Source organism: Ranitomeya variabilis, chromosome 4 (assembly GCF_051348905.1).
Source record: "Ranitomeya variabilis isolate aRanVar5 chromosome 4, aRanVar5.hap1, whole genome shotgun sequence".
NCBI classification, from domain to species: domain Eukaryota; kingdom Metazoa; phylum Chordata; class Amphibia; order Anura; family Dendrobatidae; genus Ranitomeya; species Ranitomeya variabilis.
In genome coordinates, this window is record NC_135235.1 from 19036464 (window position 1) to 19057017 (window position 20554).

Genomic DNA, 20554 nt, shown 5'->3' on the forward strand with positions numbered 1-20554 from the left:
ATTGAGTTTGTAGATAATTTTCAAACAAGAACAAAAAAGCCACTACCAATGGTTTAAAAAATAGAAGTGCATATGTAGCTGCCCTTTAGGAAGATTTGATCATGTCAATATCTATAGGTTTGTCCTAGTGAGAGTTTCCCTTTAAGTTTAGATATGTTTTTTGTGCTTTACACTTGATGTGTTTTCGCTCTTTCCTCTTTTTAGCTCCAGTATTTCTGTTCCTGTCACTCGTTCCTTACATCACCCATCATCCTATTTTAGTAGGATAAATGAATGTGTCACAAGGAGAAAGAACTTATTGTCTCCTCTGTAAATATTTCTCCAGCTTTACATTACATATTGTATACTTTTATTTTCCTTTTCCGCAGAGTCTTTGGGCATTTTGGTCACAGGTCGGAGTGGCAGCTTGTAAAAGTGGACTACAAGTCAATATTCGACAGACGTTGTAACCCTGAAGATTATCTTCCCTGGCAACTCCACAGTCAGGTATGGAAAATCCTTATGGACCGGATATATGGGTGTAGCCTTAGGGGGTGTGGAGGTAGCGGTCACACTGGGCCCCGGTGCCTGAGTGGGGCCAAACGATCCTCTGTCTAAACTTGGAGGAGTTAAAGGTGTTGCCTGATAAGGACAACCCCAGTTCATGGTCCTAGAGGATTCTCTGCCCAGGACCCCTAATTTTGAGCCAAACTGAGAAGCTTCTGCAGAAAGGACCAGTTATGGGGGCCTCGAGACAACTTTGCATTACACGGTGACCATTCATCTAAGAGCTGCCATATGACATTACATTTTTCCATCATTCCTCGGGGTTTGTCAAGGGGGCTGGGAATAGGACCAGGAGCAATCAACCATCTTATTACTCCAGTGTTTTTTCTATTGAGACAAGTGTCCTAAATATCGCTATATTTGGTACCATTTGTGGTAGAGTTTAGCTTCATGGTGGTCTTTGGTGGAAGAGTGTATATATAAGTTTTCTCTAGTGGTCCTTGGTAGAAGATAGAGTTAAGACATGTTGGTCCTGTTGAGGAGATGAAAGTCAATGTTTATTTCTGAATGGTCTAACATAACAGTAGAGTATTATATCTGGTGGTCTAGGGTGAAGTTTGGAAGGCGTCTATAATCTTCCCTGGTGGGTACGTGTTAAAGAGGCTTATTGATAATGATTTTGGATATTTTAAGGAATTTTTTTAAGATTGGGTGTGTTAAGAAGTTATTATTTGTGTAGTAATCCCTGGTGGTCCAGAGTAAATGCACGGTTTATACCTGGGGGGCTTCTTAAAGTCCAATGCAATGTGCACTTCATCTTCAGCTTCCTCTCCTGCCCTTCAGTGATCATTCGGATCAGTGCCAGGAAGGAAGAACAGACAATGTGACTGTAAATTATTAATTTTGATGATATTTTTCCCCCAAAACTATGATTTATAGTCTGGAAAGCACAATAATTGTAATTTTAGTGTCTTAAAACAGTTTCATCTCTCGCTGCCTCCATGAGTTGAGTCTTCATCATTCTAATAGTGTAATAGTCTAATAATCCCCCATTCTCTCTCCTCACCCACTAACTACCTGCATTAATGGTGCCGGAGTCTCTACCAATCCTCCGGGGAGGTAGACGCATCGCCGAAGAGGAGGAATCCAGGAGAATATAGCAATAGTGTCATGATGAGAAATACTAACCCTACAGGAGGACTCCCGGAGGAGGCAGAAGATTAAACCACTCCGATTAGGGCCTTCAGGTGTAGTTACGGGGGTTAGCAAAAGATCCCATAGGACTGTGGCTGCGGAAAGTAAACCAGCTAGTGTACTGAACTGGTAATGGAGAAGTGATCCCTGCTGGAATGTGATCATGAGCTGTGATTGACAGCCACCCCGTGAAGTGAGGATCAGAGAAAACTCTGATCCCGACAGTTTATTCCCCAATTCACATGGTATGGGGATATTCCTTGTAATGGGTCTGTGGGATGACAAAGAAATAAGAAAAACGCCATTCACAGCCAGATAGATTCACCTCTCAGTGAATGAGAAAACATGCATGCTCGACTGAGATGAGCATGCATGTTTATGGAGGAATCCTTAGGAGAACAGTTCTCCTAAAGGGATTTTCCAGGATGATGACCCCAGCCAATATGTTAATATACAGTAGGCCATGCATTTTGCAGCTGGAAAGTTTATGGTCACTCTCTTCAGATACCTCGTATGGTTGCCATTTGTCTTCCATCCATTACATATGTATATACAGATGTATATACAGTGGGTACGGAAAGGATTCAGACCCCTTTACATTTTTCACTCTTGGTTTCATTGCAGCCATTTGGTAAATTCAAAAAAGTTCATTTTTTTTTCTCATTAATGTTTACTCTGCACCCCATCTTGAGTGGAAAATTTAGAAAGTTAGAAATTTTTGCAAATTTATTAGAAAAGAAAAACTGAAATATCCCATGGTCATAAGTCTTCAGCCCCTTTGCTCAGTATTGAGTAGAAGCAGCTTTTGAGCTAGTACAGCCATGAGTCTTCTTGGGAATGATGCAACAAGTTTTTCACCCCTGGATTTGGGATCCTCGGCCAATCTTCCTCGCAGATCCTCTCCAGTTCCGTCAGGTTGGATGGTGAACATTGGTATGATCTATTTCAAGTCTATATTTCTGTTAATGTTGATGATTCTGGCTTACAGCCAATGAAAACCCGAAAGTCATTATCTCAGTAAATTAGAATAATTAACAAAAAACACCTGTAAAGGCTTCCTAAGCATTTATAAAGGTCCCTTAGTCTGTTTCAGTAGCTCCACAATCATGGGGAAGACTGCTGAATTGACAGATGTCTAGAAGGTGTCACTGACACACTCCACAAGGAGGGGAAGCCACAAAAGGTCATTGGTAAAGAAGTTGGCTGTTCACAGAGTGCTGTATCCAAGCAGATTAACAGAAAGCTGAGTGGAAGGAAAAGTGTGGTAGAGAAAGGTGCACAAGCAACCGGGATAACCGCAGCCTGGAAAGGATTGTTAAGAAAAGGCCATTCAGTAATGTGGGGAGATTCACACGGAGAGGACTGCTGCTGGAGTCATTGCTTCACCACACACAGACGTCTCCAGGACATGGGCTACAAGTGTCACATTCCTTGTGTCAGCCGCTCATGACCAATAAACAACACCAGAAGCCTCTTACCTGGGCCAAGGAGAAGAAGAACTGGACTGTTGTCAGTGGTCCAAGGTGTTGTGTTCAGATGAAGGTAAATTTTGCATTTCATTTGGAAATCAAGGTCCCAGAGTCTGGAGGAAGTGGAGAGGCCACAATCCAAGCTGCTGGAGGTCTAGTGTGAAGTCTCCACCATCAGTGATGGTTTGGGGAGCCATGTCATCTGCTGGTGTAGGTCCACTGTGTTTTATCAAGACCAAAGTCAGCGCAGCCGTCTACCAAGAGATTTTAGAGCACTTCATGCTTCCCTCTGCCGACGAGGTTTATGCAGATGGAAATGTCATTCTCCAGCAGGACTTGGCCCCTGTCCACACTGCCAAAAGTACCAATACCTGGTGTACAAACAACAGTATCACTGTGCTTGATTGGCCGCAACCTCGCCTGACCTTAACCCTATAGAGAATCTATGGAGTATTGTCAAGAGGAAGATGAGAGACACCAGACCCAACAATGCAGACGAGCTGAAGGCTGCTATCAAAGCAACCTGGGCTTCCATAACCCCTCAGCAGCGCCACTGGCTGATCGCCTCCATGCCACGCGGCATTGATGCAGTAATTGATGCAAAATGAGCTCCGACCAAGTATTGAGAGCATTTACTGACCATACATTTCAGTAGGGAACATTTCTGATGTTAAAATTATTTTTCAAGCTGGTGTTATAAAGTATTCTAATTTACTGAAAATCAATGGAAACAATCACATAGTTACAATGTGAAATTAAGAAATAAAGTTTGACAAAACTTAGAATTTGATAACATTAAAAACAAACAAACAAAAAAAAAACAAGTCAAGAATGTGCACACGATACTTGTCTGCTGAGGAGTTACTTCACTAAAGTCTGTGGATTCATTGCAGCTTGTACTTTTTATATTGTAAAGGGTAAAATTTGCAATGGAAATCCGTAACGTAAATTGACATGTTGCGGATATCAAATCCACAGTCCATCAGCTCATGCTGCGATACCCACGATGTCGCCACTGTATTAAAATAGATAACGTGTATTACATGTATTATTAGAAAAATCCATGGCATATCAGCCCCTTATGAATTAATTTGTGAAAAAAAATCCACAAAAAGTGTTTTTATTTTGTAAAAGTCATAGAAAAATGCTCAGATACAGAACTGCTGCATTTGTAACAATCAGTAAAAAAGACCAATAAAATAAAGCCGAATCGCCAATGACATAAAAATGCAAAAAAACATCTGAATTACATTGTTTTCCCCAGATATAAAATAACATTTACACAATAATCTATATGTAATCAAAAAATAATTCCATAAAAAAAATATGATGCATCCTGCAAAAATCAAACCCTCATATAGCTAGATCGACGGGAACATAAAAAAGTTATAGCTCTTGTAGTGTAGCCCAATAAATGAATTAATATTATGTAAAAGTAGGAAGCAAACAAACATATTCTGTATCTCCAAAATTATATTAACTCATCGAGTAAAGCCTGCAAATTATTCATTTTTACACAATGAAGAGCAAAAGCGGAAAAAAAGATGATTGATTCCAGTGTTTTTAAAAAAAATTAAATAAGTAAAATATAATTAATAAATAGTAATAATAAAAAAAGATGATTCTGTCCTAAAAAGAAGTTAATAAAAGTTATGCAGAAAAGAGCTTGTTACAGGCTCCTATGTAGCCCCCAATAATTATCTGGGGTGGCACACCAATTGACAAGTGTTGCTCACCTCTTTACTTGCTAGATTTCTATCTAGGTCTTTGTAAACTTCAAGTGGTACTTGACAAATATACTAATACTAATACTACACTGCCCAAGACTCAGCATTTAGCACAGCAGCTCAGTGTGGTAACTCTTTATGCCCTGTATCCATCACTCATGCTGATCAGTGGCTCATCTCTTGGCATCACTGACTTGGCCCTATCCTGGATCTCATCATATCTGACAGTCCGGACATTCAGTGTCTCCCTCCGCCACACCACCTCTTCACCTCGCCCCTTGTCAGTCGGTGTTCCTCAAGGCTCTGTTCTAGGACCGCTACTCTTCTCCATCTACACCTTCGGCCTTCGGACAGCTCATAGAATCCCACGGTATGCAGTATCATCTCTACACCGATGACACGCAGATCTACCTATCCCGGTCTGACCTCACCTCCTTACTTACCAAAATCCCACACTGTCTGTCTACTATTTCAGCCTTCTTTTCTGCTCGCTTTCTACAACTGAACATGGACAAAACAGAATTCATCATCTTTCCCCATCTCACTCTACCCCTCAACCAGACTTATCCATCGATGTCAATAGCTGCTCACTTTCCCCAGTCCCACACGCCCGGTGCCTCGGGGTGATCCTCGACTCTGCTCTCTCTTTCAAGCCACATATCCAAGCCCTTGCCTCTTCCTGCCGTCTCAAACTCAAAAATATTTCCCGGATCCGCGCATTCCTTGACTGCGACACCACAAAAACACTAGTGCATGCCCTTATCATCTCCCGCCTTGACTACTGCAATCTCCTACTCTCTGGATTCCCCTCTAGCACTCTGGCACCACTCCAATCCATCCTACACTCTGCTGCCCGACTAATCCACCTGCCTCACCGTTATTCCCCGGCCTCTCCCCTATGCCAAGCCCTTCACTGGCTTCCTATCGCCCAGAGACTCCAGTTCAAAACCCTCACAATGACCTACAAAGCCATCCACAACCTATCTCCTCCATACATCTGTGACATGGTCTCCTGGTACCTACACGCAACCTTCGATCCTCTCAAGACCTCCTTCTCTACTCCCCTCTCATCTCTTCCTCCCACAACTGCATCCAAGACTTCTCCCGTGCTTCCCCCATACTCTGGAACTCTCTACCACAACACATCAGACTCTCGCCTACCATAGAAACCTTCAAAAAGAACCTGAAGTCCTACCTCTTCTGACAAGCCTACAACCTGCAGTGATCCTCAACCTACTGAACCGCTGCACAACCAGCTCTACCCTCTCCTAGTGTATCCTCCCCATCCCCTGCAGAGTGTGAGCCCTCGCGGGCAGGGTCCTCCCTCCATATGTACCTGTGTGCCTTGTTTTTTGCTCATGTTTAATGTATTTGTCTATATTTGCCCTGTATTCACATGTAAATGGTGCTATAAAGATGTATAATAATAATAATTCACGGGTTCGCTCATCCCTAGTAATGACCAAGGTCACGTTTACTTTTATTTACCGTAGTGTTCATGTTGAGTACAATGGATTCTAATGTTTATCCGATACTATTGACTTAGTGGTTGGCCACCGGGCAGAACATGTTCATGTCTTTAAAAATGAAATGGGAACCTAATTGTATGAAACTCTGCTAACTCAGATATTTCCAAAAATATCGTATAACAAACCAACAAAACATGCACAGTAAACTTCACGTGGCTCTTCAAAAATGTGCTAACAACAACATTCTTCACATGGCTTAGCATTTCACACAGCAGCTCAGTGTGGTAACTTTTTATGCGCTCTATTCATCTATTCATCCCCTCTTCTACTCAGAAGTAACACTGCATGATCGTGTTACACATGGGGCATTTTCGTTTATATTGATACACAAGAACATAACTTGCATCGTGGCATTGATGCCAAATCCACCTTCTGAAGGACGCCATTGAACCTCAGTGTATCCAATTGACTTTAATGTAGTTCATCTGGGTTTCATCAATGTCATTGCGCTTTTGACAACAAAAGTTATTGTGGATTATTGTGATAAAGAAATAACAAAAAGAACAAGACTACCCTCAAGTAGTTGCATAAATTACATGAACAAAGCCATTCCGGCACCGTTTTGAGCTTTCTTGGGGCAGCCTTCATTCACTTTTATCTTCCCAAATGTTAAACCCATCATTATTATTGCCCTGCACCAATTCTCAACTTCCCGCATACGATAAAATCCAGCACGCACTGGTTTTTTTTTACCTTATTTCCCATTTCATTTTATGTCCCAGGATTGTAACCAGTACAACGAGCGCCCAAATGATCATCCTTTATGGCTCTATAAAAGCTATAACAAGAGGAAGAAATTGCAAAAACAAAAAAAAAGAAGAATATATTAAAGTTATACAGATACTAAACCTACGGGTGTATCCCCGTCGTCGACATGTAAACCAGTTGGGTTCCCTTTGATTACGCTTAGTGACGTTCTATTTTTACGGTCAGTGATAAAGTTTAAAAAGTTTGTGGCCTCGTCGATGCTGTTGATGGCGGCGGATTTTAGGCTCCCAACATTCGCTCTGATTATTGTATTTTGTATCTCTTCATGGAAGCCGGGAGAAGATGATTTCTCTTCTCCCTCGCGTCCTATTTTTGCCTCGTGTTCGCTCTAGCAATCGCTGACATGAACATGCTGAAGAGGAGCAGGACTCGTCAGCGTTTGATTGCGAGTTGTCAGCTGCCAGAGGCTAGCGTCAGAGCGAATATTGTAGCGGCTGGCATTGATGGATTGGAGCCGCGTCTTATAAATAACAAAGTGGATTCATGTCACATTTTGAAGATTTTTTAATGGGAAACTTTTACATGTAAAATTGTGTCTAACTCACCGGGGGCTCGGCGGTGCACCGGATCGCCTGTCTCGTTAACCTCAACTATTTAAAAAAAAAAAAAAAAAAAAGTTGAAAGTTATTTACAGTTTTTAAAAGTCCAAACAAGTGAGAGGAGTCTGCGGATATTGCAGCTTTTCGCGGACAGTCGGGGAGGAGAATATGGGGCGTAAATCAGTCCTGCACAAAAATCACGGTAATTTCAAAGACAAATTCCAGCTGGGAAGGACGAGGAGGAAATATGAGGCGGGTGGCAATTCAGATCCTGCAAGAATTATTGCGCCAAGCTGAAGTCCATTATTGCACGGCTGGTAGAATCGGTGAACTATGGCGTCCTGATCAGTGGCTGCCCGCGTGATTTACGGTCAGTGTATGCACAACGCAGCCTCCATTGCTGCAATAAATCACGCTCCATCTGATTAACTCATCTAATGAATGGGGGAACTTAAAAACAAGGACATCGTCTGTCCATCAGAAGATGCTCACAGCTTCATTCTCAGACTGCACAGTATGCTGCTAAGCTCTTATAGTTGGGGGTGTAGTTGTGGGGTCTCCCGGGGGAGTTTGCCCAAACCGGGGCACGAACAAACTGAGCCTTCGCCCTGGGTAAAAGAAAACCGATCTACAACTCTGCTCAAGGCAACCAACTAAACTGGTCAGGTCACAATAAAGAAATGTTCATACCTGGCCAAAAAGAAGCAAGCCCCTCCTACCAGACTCTTGAGAAATAGGACTAGTCCTAGGTGTCTGGATAGTACATTTATAATGTGACCCCCTCATTGCTCCACTGTAAGGCTAAAAGAGGTGATGAAGGGTCTTGGAGGATATTCTCGTGCTCTTCCATACACCATTTTAGGGAAGCAATAGCGCCCTCTAGTTTAGAGCTTTAATAACATCTATAAAATGTATTAAATTCTTTCTTTCAGCCCTCTGACGAGTTTAGTAATATTGTCATTGTACATAAACCTGCAATACTCGGGCTTCATTTAATCTCTGCATTGTGTTTTTCTTCTATAATAACACTAGCGCCACTTCTATCCACAGGTTGTGTCTGGTATTGCAGCTTTAGTCTGAGCATAAGTTGCAATACCACTCACAACCTGTGGACAACTGTGGCGCTGTTTTTGGAAGAAAGCAGCCATGTTGTTCCGATATTTTACAACCCCTTTAAGTACAAATACTGGCCATCATTTATCATGTTGGCCCGATAATGGCTTTAGCGATTATATCTATTATTTATAGAGTTAAGATGTGGTCATCATAACTTAGCAACATGGCGGAACAATACAGTATGTGTGAAATTATGAGGTGGCGCTTTTCCAATCTGACATTCTATTTCCTCCTCCAGGGTGAGGCCTGTATCATGGGAGCTAAGAGAACCTACATGAAACGAAGATCAGAAAGGAAATGCATGCAGGGGAGATACGCCGGGGCCATGTCATCCGAGCCCTGTGTCTGCACGGAGGCCGACTTCGAATGGTGAGTAGACACAGAAAATGGGAAGAGGGGACAACACCGGGGGAAGACGTGACTCACAACCGCAGCACCGCAGGACAAAAACGTCAACCATTGAGCCAACAGAAAATATTATTTCTCACATTTACTGCTAAAAACTGATCATTTACTGATGAAAGTGTAGAATCCACCAATTATACTGTATCTAAATGATGCTGCTACACTGCGCCATTTATTGTCTGGATACTACTGCGTGTCTACATAGAAGTGTAGTGTTCCTATAGTACTTGTATACAATATATACAAACTAGCCCAATATAGTGCCAACATACTACCGTTATACAAAGTATTATACTGCTCCCCTAATATTTTTATGCAATGCCTACATACTAGAACCATATACTGCCTACTTCTATACAGTGCTTTTTTAGTAGTGCAATATGGTGCTCCCATAATGTTTTATATACAATGCATACACACTAGTACCATAATGTGACCACATAATACTTCCATATAGTGGTTACATCTATATAGTGACTACACAAAAGTCTCATAATGCGCCCACCTACTACTGATATACAATAATAGTACCATACATTATAGATATAATACTGATATACAGTGACTATATGGTAGCACCACAAAGTGCTCCCATATAATACTGTTACTATACAATTTCTACATACTATTACCATGTGTTGTCCACATTCTACAGCTAAATAATGCCCGAAGTCGTACCGTACAGTGCACACATGCTACTTCTTATAATGACTATATAATACCACCATGCAGTGCCCTCATAGTACTTCCATATAATGGTTATATGAAAAAGTTTGATAATGTGACTAAGTAAAGGTCTCATGCAGTACTCAAATACTACTGCTATACAAAGCCTATACATAATACCGTCATTAGTGCCTATTTATTAGTGATAAACTGAAAATACTTGAAAGTATGATGTATTCAGTGATAGACATAACAATGCAATATAGTGCCAACATGGTGGTGCCATGCATGTGGGGCGGTGGAGACCATTGGAGCCTCGTCTAATTTTGCCCCTCTTCAAACTCTTGGATGGAGGAAAATCTGTCCCGGTCACTGACTACCGAAGTCCGTAATCCTTCATTGTGAGTAGACCAACTGCTGTACCTTCATTTACCTATTGGTGGCGCTACAGGATACGTACGATTAAGAAGTATCCATCATCCAAGTGGAGAAGTTGGAGACAGAGGATTTGTGTGTGATATATGTCGGGATACAGACTGTTCGATTCTGGAGATGAATGGCCCCCGAGCCTCGGTCCCATCCGCCGGGCCAGTCTCTGACTATGCTCCACATATAACACTGCGGTATAAATCTCTGCAGGAAGAGTAAAACAAGAACACGAGCTCCAAAAGTGTCTATAAATCCCACCATGACGCCATGTCTGGCCATCTCCTGTTTCTATCTGCTCTGATAAATCCCCCTAAATCAAAGCCGTAGAGCGGAGATCTCATCCAGACCAAACACCAGATGCAGCAGGAAAGTGATGGACGTTCAGGGCATTCGATACAAGAAAGAAGAGACTTGTTTCAGCGCGGAGCATCTCGCCCGTGTGTCAGGAGATGTCGTCCTTAAAGAAGAGGAACTGGACTGGAAGCTGGAGGGCGCCGCTCAGATGTATGGGGGGTAAGTAATGTACAGTCTTCACTCTTCAGAATGCAGTCTGCTCAGGAAAGAGGCTCGCCATTACCAAAACTGATTGATGGAGTCAAACTCTACACCTGAAGGCACGGGCACATGTGTAAATCCTGAAGGCACGGGCTCATGTGTAAATCCTGAAGGCACGGGCATATGTGTAAATCCTGAAGGCATGGGCTCATGTGTAAATCCTGAAGGCACGGGCACATGTGTAAATCATGAAGGCACGGGCACATGTGTAAATCCTGAAGGTACGGGCACATGTGTAAATCCTGAAGGCGCGGGCTCATGTGTAAATCCTGAAGGCACGGGCACATGTGTAAATCCTGAAGGCACGGGCACATGTGTAAATCCTGAAGGCACGGGCACATGTGTAAATCCTGAAGGCGCAGGCATATGTGTAAATCCTGAAGGCATGGGCTCATGTGTAAATCCTGAAGGCACGGGCACATGTGTAAATCCTGAAGGCACGGGCACATGTGTAAATCCTGAAGGCGCAGGCATATGTGTAAATCCTGAAGGCATGGGCTCATGTGTAAATCCTGAAGGCACGGGCACATGTGTAAATCATGAAGGCACGGGCTCATGTGTAAATCCTGAAGGCACGGGCACATGTGTAAATCATGAAGGCACGGGCACATGTGTAAATCCTGAAGGTACGGGCACATGTGTAAATCCTGAAGGCACGGGCACATGTGTAAATCCTGAAGGTACGGGCACATGTGTAAATCCTGAAGGCACGGGCACATGTGTAAATCCTGAAGGTACGGGCACATGTGTAAATCCTGAAGGCACGGGCACATGTGTAAATCCTGAAGGCACGGGCATATGTGTAAATCCTGAAGGCACGGGCATATGTGTAAATCCTGAAGGCACGGGCACATGTGTAAGTACTGAAGTCACGGGCACATGTGTAAATCCTGAAGGCACGGGGTCATGTGTAAATCATGAACAGTATCTAGGTTAAGCAATGGAGAGGATGTGAATCTCAATCTTTTGTATGTCGTCTTGGACCTAACCAGTATTATGGACGTCCAGGTGCCATTTCCATGGACTGCAGGAGGCTCTCGCGTCAGTTGAGGGAATCTGCCTGAATCAAATTGGGAAATTAACCCAACTCTAGAGTTTGAATGCTGGATGTCCTGCGCTGTTGGCTTCTCCAGTGCTCACTTGACCAATGTTTGTTGGTTACTCCAACCCCAAATACCGATGGCTTAGTCCAAAAGATTGAACACTGAAGTTACAATACTGCGTCCAATGCCATTGTGTCCCTGGCACTCACTGGCCCCTACACACGGTTCCACTGTGGTCGTCTTCAGCAGCCTATAAACTGGAGACTACCACAGCCAAGGTGTGTGTAATATATAATGAGGGTGCAACATCAGTAAAGACATCTGACCAAAGAGAAAAAAAGAAAGAAAAACAAGACTTAAGCGATGTGTACATGTAAAAAGATATGTTTATTAGGATAAAAAATCCATAAAATCAAATAAAATCCTAAAACATTCCCAATGCTGATATCCAGACATACAAATACCCATATATAAATATAACAGTATATACATTCCAGACTTGAAAACACCAGCAAAATGTAAAGGGATATAAACCTTGAAAAATATGAGTATATGTAGCAATTTATATAAAGACGTAGATCATATGCATAAATATGCACCAAATGTGCAAAAATTGAATAAAGTGCAATAGTGTATGAAAATATAAGTATACGAGCGGCCAATATAAATGCAATAAAAAGAACTAAGAAACGGCAATATATTTAGTGTACAAAACACCGATATTGACACAATAAAAACAGTAATAATAAAGAACCCGGTTAATGATCAATAATATAATAATATAATGCTATATACTCTGCAGGGTAAAGTATAACTTTGCTATTAAATATATAAAACCCATAATGTGGGATCCTAGTCAGTATAAGAGAATGCCAATCTCGTTACTCGAGATTTCCTGAGAATGCTCGGCGGTCCTCCGAGTATTTTTTATTGCTCGGAGATTTCGTTTTCCTCACCTCAGCTGAATGATTTACATCTGTTAGCCAGCTTGATTGCATGTGGGGATTCCCCTAGCAACCAGGCAACCCCCACATGTACTGATGCTGCTAGAAGATGTAAATCATTCAGCTGCGGCGATGAAAACTAAATCTCCGAGTACTAAAAACACTCGGAGACCACCCGAGCGTGCTCGGGAAATCTCGAGTACCGAGTATATTCGCTCATCACTAATCATCATACGTATCGCTGGTAAAGTCAGCTTCATCAGGGGAGAATCTTCTTCCATCTGTAGCTGTCATGGGCTGCACTGGGCCATCTGCAGCCAGGGCATTCACAGCATCTCCTGACTCCCTGCAGTTTTAATGTCTTTAACTCTGCCTAGTCTGTGACGTTGTGATATCACATGATGCTCCTCTTGATGTCACACAATGTTCCTCTTGATGTCACACAATGCTGCTCTTGATGTCACACGATGCTCATCCTGATGTCACACGATACTTCCCTTGAAGTCACATGATGCTCCTCTTGATGTCACACGATGTTTCTCTTGATGTCACACCATGCTCCTCTTGATGTCACACCATGCTCCTCTTGATGTCACACCATGCTCCTCTTGATGTTACATGATGCTTCTCTTGATGTCACACGATGTTCCTCTTGATGTCACACGATGCTCCTCTTGATGTCACACGATGCTCCTCTTGATGTCACACGATGCTCCTCTTGATGTCACACGATGCTCCTCTTGATGTCACACGATGCTCATCCTGATGTCACACGATGCTCCTCTCGATGTCACACGATGCTCATCCTGATGTCACACCATGCTCCTCTTGATGTCACATAATGCTCCTCTTGATGTTACACGATGCTTCTCTTGATGTCACACAATGTTGCTCTTGATGTCACACAATGTTGCTCTTGATGTCACACGATGCTCCTCTTGATGTCACACGATGCTCCTCTTGATGTCACACGATGCTCCTCTTGATGTCACACGATGCTCCTCTTGATGGTGGCGGAGCATGTGCTGTGGCATGATAACATGGCTAATGTGCATCTATGCATTTATGATTTAGTCAAATTGTATTGTGGGGAGAAAAATAAATATTATCTTGATCAAAATGGTGCAGGCGGTGGTGCCTGTGCAGTAGCATCTATTGCATCTATTGCATTCCTTTTCTGGAGAAAAAAAAAATTGGATCCATCAAAATTATGCCAGCAGCGGCACCTGTGCAGAAGCATCTATTGTTGATGGATAGTAATGTACAGGCGCTGCCGCTGGCACCATTTTGATGGAGTCAATTATTTTTTTCTCCAGAAAAATGTTTTAATGAACATAATTTTTATTTATTTTTCCCCACAATAGTATAGGACTAAATCATTAATGCATATATGCATATTAGCCATTTCATCATGCTACAGCCCAGGCACCAGTGGGGCCATTTCGATGAATATTATTTATTTTTGTTTCAGCACAATATTCTATGCAGTATTTAAAATAGGGGGCAGGTCAATGAGGGATCAGTCACCTGTCATAAGACCAGAAGAATCAATATGTAACCAGAGCATAAAGCCACGCCCATAGCCCTGGCCGCATACCACCCACAGCCACGCCCACAGGCCACCCACAGCCCTGCCCAGAGGCTGCCCCAGAGCATGAGAATCTCATTAACTGAAAACTACCAATAAAGATTAAACAACAACCACAAGACGGATTTCATCACCAGGTAGCTGTTATGATCCCAGTGGCTGGGGATCACAGAAATACTAGCTAAGTAACTAAGCAAAGGACAAGCTCTAGGGAGGTGGTAACTGGACTGACCGCAAACCTGATCCTAACCAAACACACTAAAGGTAGCCGGTGAACGTGCCTAAAATCCTGGACGTCTTGACGCAGCCTGAGGAACTAACTACCCCTAAAGAGAAAGCAAAACCTCACTTGCCTCAAGAGAAATAACCCCAAAGATATAGGAAGCCCCCAACAAATAATAACGGTGAGGTAAGGGGAAAAGACACACGTAGAAATGAAAACAGGTTCAGCAAATGAGGCCCGCTAAAACTAGATAGCAGAAGACAGATAGAGAACTGTGCGGTCAGCAGAAAACCCTACAAAAATATCCACGCTGAGAATTCAAGAACCCCCACACCAACTAATGGTGTGGGGGGAGAAACTCAGCCCCCTAGAGCTACCAGCAAGCAAGGAATCACATATTAGCAAGCTGGACAAGAAACATATTGAACACTGAAGATCAAAAAATGCACAAACGGAATCTTAGCATCTCTTGAAGAGACTGGGAGCAAGGTAGTCAGAAGGAATCAGAATAGCACTGAATACATTGACAGCAGGCATTGAACTGAGAGTTCCAGTGAGTTAAATAGGAAACCAACCCACATATAACGAGACAGCTGAAGCCAGCCACAAACCTGCAGAAAGACAGCACTCACACAGTACCACCTGTGACCACAAGAGGGAGCCCAGAAATAGAGTTCACAACAGGTAGCATTGTAATCAGTATAGCGACGCCGACCGGACACTGTCTGTAGTCACTGTGCACAATCCTGCTGACTGGTCACTATGACGTTCTCAAGGCTGCACACAGATGTGTCTTCCCTAACTTCTCTCTACAGATCGGTTCACATAGAAAACAAAAGGGTTGAATCAAAGAAAATAGGGGTATCCACATGTCAAAAATGACAATCTAATTAAACCAAGTGGTACCTCAACCTATTTTAACCATTTAATGGACATAGTAATAGTTCAGTACAAAATAACATGAAAATCCGATGAAAAAAATGTACTCAAGAACCCAATATATAAAAAACAATTTTTATTAAAGAAAAACAAAGACATAATACCAAAATTACAAAAACATGATAAGCATTAAAAAGTGGGAAACCAAAATGCGGCATAAGAACCCACCATGTTGTAAAGAGGCACTACAAAAAAGCCTAAATAGCCCAATGGGATGCACATAGTAAATCTACACTCAATTACAAAGCATGTCAAAACCTTAAAGGTTCTAAAAGCAGATTATTAATAACGATGTGCAAGTAGTTACCTCTGGTGGGTGCTAATCGCCTGCCCCATGTATGTGCATCCCATTGGGCTATTTAGGCTTTTTTGTAGTGCCTCTTTACAACATGGTGGGTTCTTATGCCGCATTTTGGTTTCCCACTTTTTAATGCTTATCATGTTTTTGTAATTTTGGTATTATGTCTTTGTTTTTCTTTAATAAAAATTGTTTTTTATATATTGGGTTCTTGAGTACATTTTTTTCATCGGATTTTCAGATCGGTTCACATCTATAGAAACAATTCTGTTTCTCGTCTACTTAATTGGAACAGAAAAATGGAATTCATGCAAGTGACGGATCCTTCACGTAGATGGCACAAATGGTGGCTGGTGGTCCCCCACATTGCATATGACCTTCCTGTGATGTACTTTTAAATGGAATGTGTAATCACAAAATGACGTATTATTTAAATAAGGTTTTTGTGCTTAATGTATTTTTTAGATTTTTTTGCCATTTTTTCACAATAGGTGATGTCACAGCTCACCTCCTCCTGTACAATGACTGATAACACCTCTATATACAGTAGATAACACAGGATCCACCATTCACAATAGGTGATGTCACAGCTCACCTCCTCCTGTACAATGACTGATAACACCTCTTTATACAGTAGATAACACAGGATCCACCATTCACAATAGGTGATGTCACAGCTCACCTCCTCCTCCTGTACAATGACTGATAACACCTCTATATACAGTAGATAACACAGGATCCACCATTCACAATAGGTGATGTCACAGCTCACCTCCTCCTGTACAATGACTGATAACACCTCTATATACAGTAGATAACTCAGGATCCACCATTCACAATAGGTGATGTCACAGCTCACCTCCTCCTCCTGTACAATGACTAATAACACCTTTATATACAGTAGATAACACAGGATCCACCATTCACAATAGGTGATGTCACAGCTCACCTCCTCCTCCTGTACAATGACTAATAACACCTTTATATACAGTAGATAACACAGGATCCACCATTCACAATAGGTGATGTCACAGCTCACCTCCTCCTCCTGTACAATGAATGATAACACCTCTATATACAGTAGATAACACAGGATCCACCATTCACAATAGGTGATGTCACAGCTCACCTCCTCCTCCTGTACAATGACTGATAACTCCTCTATACACAGTAGATAACACAGGATCCACCATACACAATAGGTGATGTCACAGCTCACCTCCTCCTGTACAATGACTGATAACACCTCTTTATACAGTAGATAACACAGGATCCACCATTCACAATAGGTGATGTCACAGCTCTCATCCTCCTCCTGTACAATGACTGATAACACCTCTATATACAGTACATAACAGGATCCACCATACACAATAGGTGATGTCACAGCTCACCTCCTCCTGTACAATGACTGATAACACCTCTATATACAGTAGATAACACAGGATCCACCATTCACAATAGGTGATGTCACAGCTCACCTCCTCCTCCTGTACAATGACTGATAACACCTCTTTATACAGTAGATAACACAGGATCCACCATTCACAATAGGTGATGTCACAGCTCACCTCCTGTACAATGACTGATAACACCTCTATATACAGTAGATAACACAGGATCCACCATTCACAATAGGTGATGTCACAGCTCACCTCCTCCTCCTGTACAATGACTGATAACACCTCTATATACAGTAGATAACACAGGATCCACCATTCACATTAGGTGATGTCACAGCTCACCTCCTCCTGTACAATGACTGATAACACTCCTATATACAGCTGATAACACAGGATCACCATTCACAATAGGTGATGTCACAGCTCACCTCCTCCTCCTGTACAATGACAGATAACACCTCTATATACAGTAGATAACACAGGATCCACCATTCACAATAGGTGATGTCACAGCTCACCTCCTCCTCCTGTACAATGACTGATAACACCTCTATATACAGTAGATAACACAGGATCCACCATACACAATAGGTGATGTCACAGCTCACCTCCTCCTCCTGTACAATGACTGATAACACCTTTATATACAGTAGATAACACAGGATCCACCATACACAATAGGTGATGTCACAGCTCACCTCCTCCTCCTCTTGTACCTTTACATATGTTCTTAGATTTTTTAGTACGTTACATGGGGTCTAATTGAGTCTTTTGATACTAATATATATGTGGATTTCCTGAAACACCAGGAAGTTTGAGTCTAGAATAAGCCCCAGTGTCCAGTGTGAGAATGCAAGATTTCCAAATGTATTTATTTTTTTATATAAATTTTCTGATTGGAGTATAAAAATGTTGGTAAAATTTTCTAAAAATTAATTTAACACAAAATTCATATTTGAGCAATAATTCATTTTCGATGACACATTTCCTTTGATGATGAGTCTGTAAAGTGAAATATGAAGAGGCGACGTTTAGCATAAGTCGCTTCCGTTCCATTGTTTCTCCATCATCTGCAGTCGATCTAATCAATGCTGAATTAGAGTCATCCTGAATGCGCCGCTCTCTGGTGCTGAATGTAATTTAAGAAATAAAATATTATGTTAGGATCCCTCCAGCGGTCCGCAGACGGTTCCTAGTAAAAAGCTCTTTTACAATGAGATTATTAAGCCCCCCGGGCTCCGTGTTACTGAGCGCGAGATTCCTGCCTTAGTAATTTGTCGATAAATGCTATTATGCCGACTGAGGAGCTGAACGCTTGGATTCACTCGGCCTCACAACTTTAAGGCACACTAGAAAAACTTTTGTGCAAGTTTTGTCAGAAGATTGAATCTTAAAGGTTATATATAAGTTGTATATAAAAATCCGACGCCGGGATCCCGGACAGCGGAGGGCAGCGCTAACACCGAACCCGGGGTGATCGTGATTAGAGGAGGCAGCGGAGGTCAGCGCTAAAACCCAACCTGGGGTGATCGTGATTGGAGGAGACAGCGGAGGTCAGCTCTAAAACCCATCCTGTGGTGATCGTGATTTGAGGAGGCAGCGAAGGTCAGCGCTAACACCCAACCCGAGGTGATCATGATTGGAGGAGGCAGCGGAGGTCAGCTCTAACACCCAACCCGGGGTGATCCTGATTGGAGGAAACAGCAGAGACAGCGGAGGGCAGCGCTAACACCCAACCCAGGGTGATCCTGATTGGAGGAGACAGCGGAGGGCAGCGCTAACACCCAACCCAGGGTGATCCTGATTGGAGGAGACAGCGGAGGGCAGCGCTAACACCCAACTCTGGGCGGTCTTGATTGGAGGAGACAGCGGAGGTCAGCGCTAACACCCAACCCGGGGTGGTCTTGATTGGAGGAGACAGCGGAGGTCAGCGCTAACACCCAACCTGGGGTGGTCTTGATTGGAGGAGACAGTGGAGGTCAGCGCTAACACCCAACCCAGGGTGATCGTGATTGGAGGAGGCAGCGAAGGTCAGCTCTAACACCCAACCCGGGGTGATCGTGATTGGAGGAGACAGCAGCAACAGCGGAGGGCAGCGCTAACACCCAACCCAGGGTGATCCTGATTGGAGGAGATAGCAGAGACAGCAGAGGGCAGTGCTAACACCCAACCCGAGGTGATCATGACTGGAGGAGGCAGCGGAGGTCAGCTCTAACACCCAACCTGGGGTGATCATGTTTGGAGGAAACAGCAGAGACAGCGGAGGGCAGCACTAACACCCAACCCGGGGTGGTCCTGATTGGAAGAGACAGCAGAGACAGCGGAGGTCAGTGCTAACACCCAACCCGGGGTGGTCCTGATTGGAGGAGACAGCAGAGACAGCGGAGGTCAGTGCTAACACCCAACCCGGGGTGGTCCTGATTGGAGGAGACAGCAGAGACAGCGGAGGTCAGTGCTAACACCCAACTCGGGGCGGTCTTGATTGGAGGAGACAGCGGAGGTCAGCGCTAACACCCAACCCGGGTTGGTCTTGATTGGAGGAGACAGTGGAGGTCAGCGCTAACACCCAACCCGGGGTGGTCTTGATTGGAGGAGACAGTGGAGGTCAGCGCTAACACCCAACCCGGGGTGGTCTTGATTGGAGGAGACAGTGGAGGTCAGCGCTAACACCCAACCCGGGGTGATCCTGATTAGAGGAAACCTCTACATGTCCAACTTGATCCCACATTTAGATATTCGGAAGCCTCCAGTACAGATCTGGCTGTAGCGTAATGCGACTCATTGAGCCACAGGGATCACAGGACTGACTAGAAGGCAACAGTGTTTTGAGGAGGACCCGAATAATGGCGTGTCCTTATGTTCTGAAAGCTAGGTCTTTGTCTCTTCCTACAGATGAGCCGTTCCTCTCCGGCATTTCCAATTTACTGACATTAACAGAATGGCTCCAACTTCACTCTTCTCTGTTTTTCCATGTACTGGTTCCCGATTACTGAGAGAATATAATTGAAAATAGTCTACTGGTCGGGTCCCAGTGATCTACTGGGAAAGAAGAAAAGGGATTGCACAATGAACTAATAGGCCTTCATTTCCCCATGGGTTTGATTAGATTGGATCATAATTTGGTAAGTGATTCCCTGAACAATGTTTAGGAGGAGAGGGATCGGAAGTAATGGAGATGGGAAATGGAGACAGAAAGCCATTATTAGTAGATAATAGTTGGGGAACAACGATAG

The 20554-nt window shown here is 43.1% G+C and overlaps 1 protein-coding gene across 3 annotated transcripts in view; it reads left to right on the forward strand.

Annotated features, from left to right (window-relative positions):
* SORCS1 (sortilin related VPS10 domain containing receptor 1) overlaps positions 1-20554 on the forward strand; it is a 702133-nt gene that overhangs the window by 563688 nt on the left and 117891 nt on the right. For all 3 annotated transcript variants that reach the window (XM_077258071.1, XM_077258072.1, XM_077258073.1), the window contains exons 15-16: positions 369-486; positions 9067-9197. In XM_077258071.1, the coding sequence (XP_077114186.1) occupies positions 369-486; positions 9067-9197 (249 nt within the window). The remainder of the gene's footprint in view (positions 1-368; positions 487-9066; positions 9198-20554) is intronic.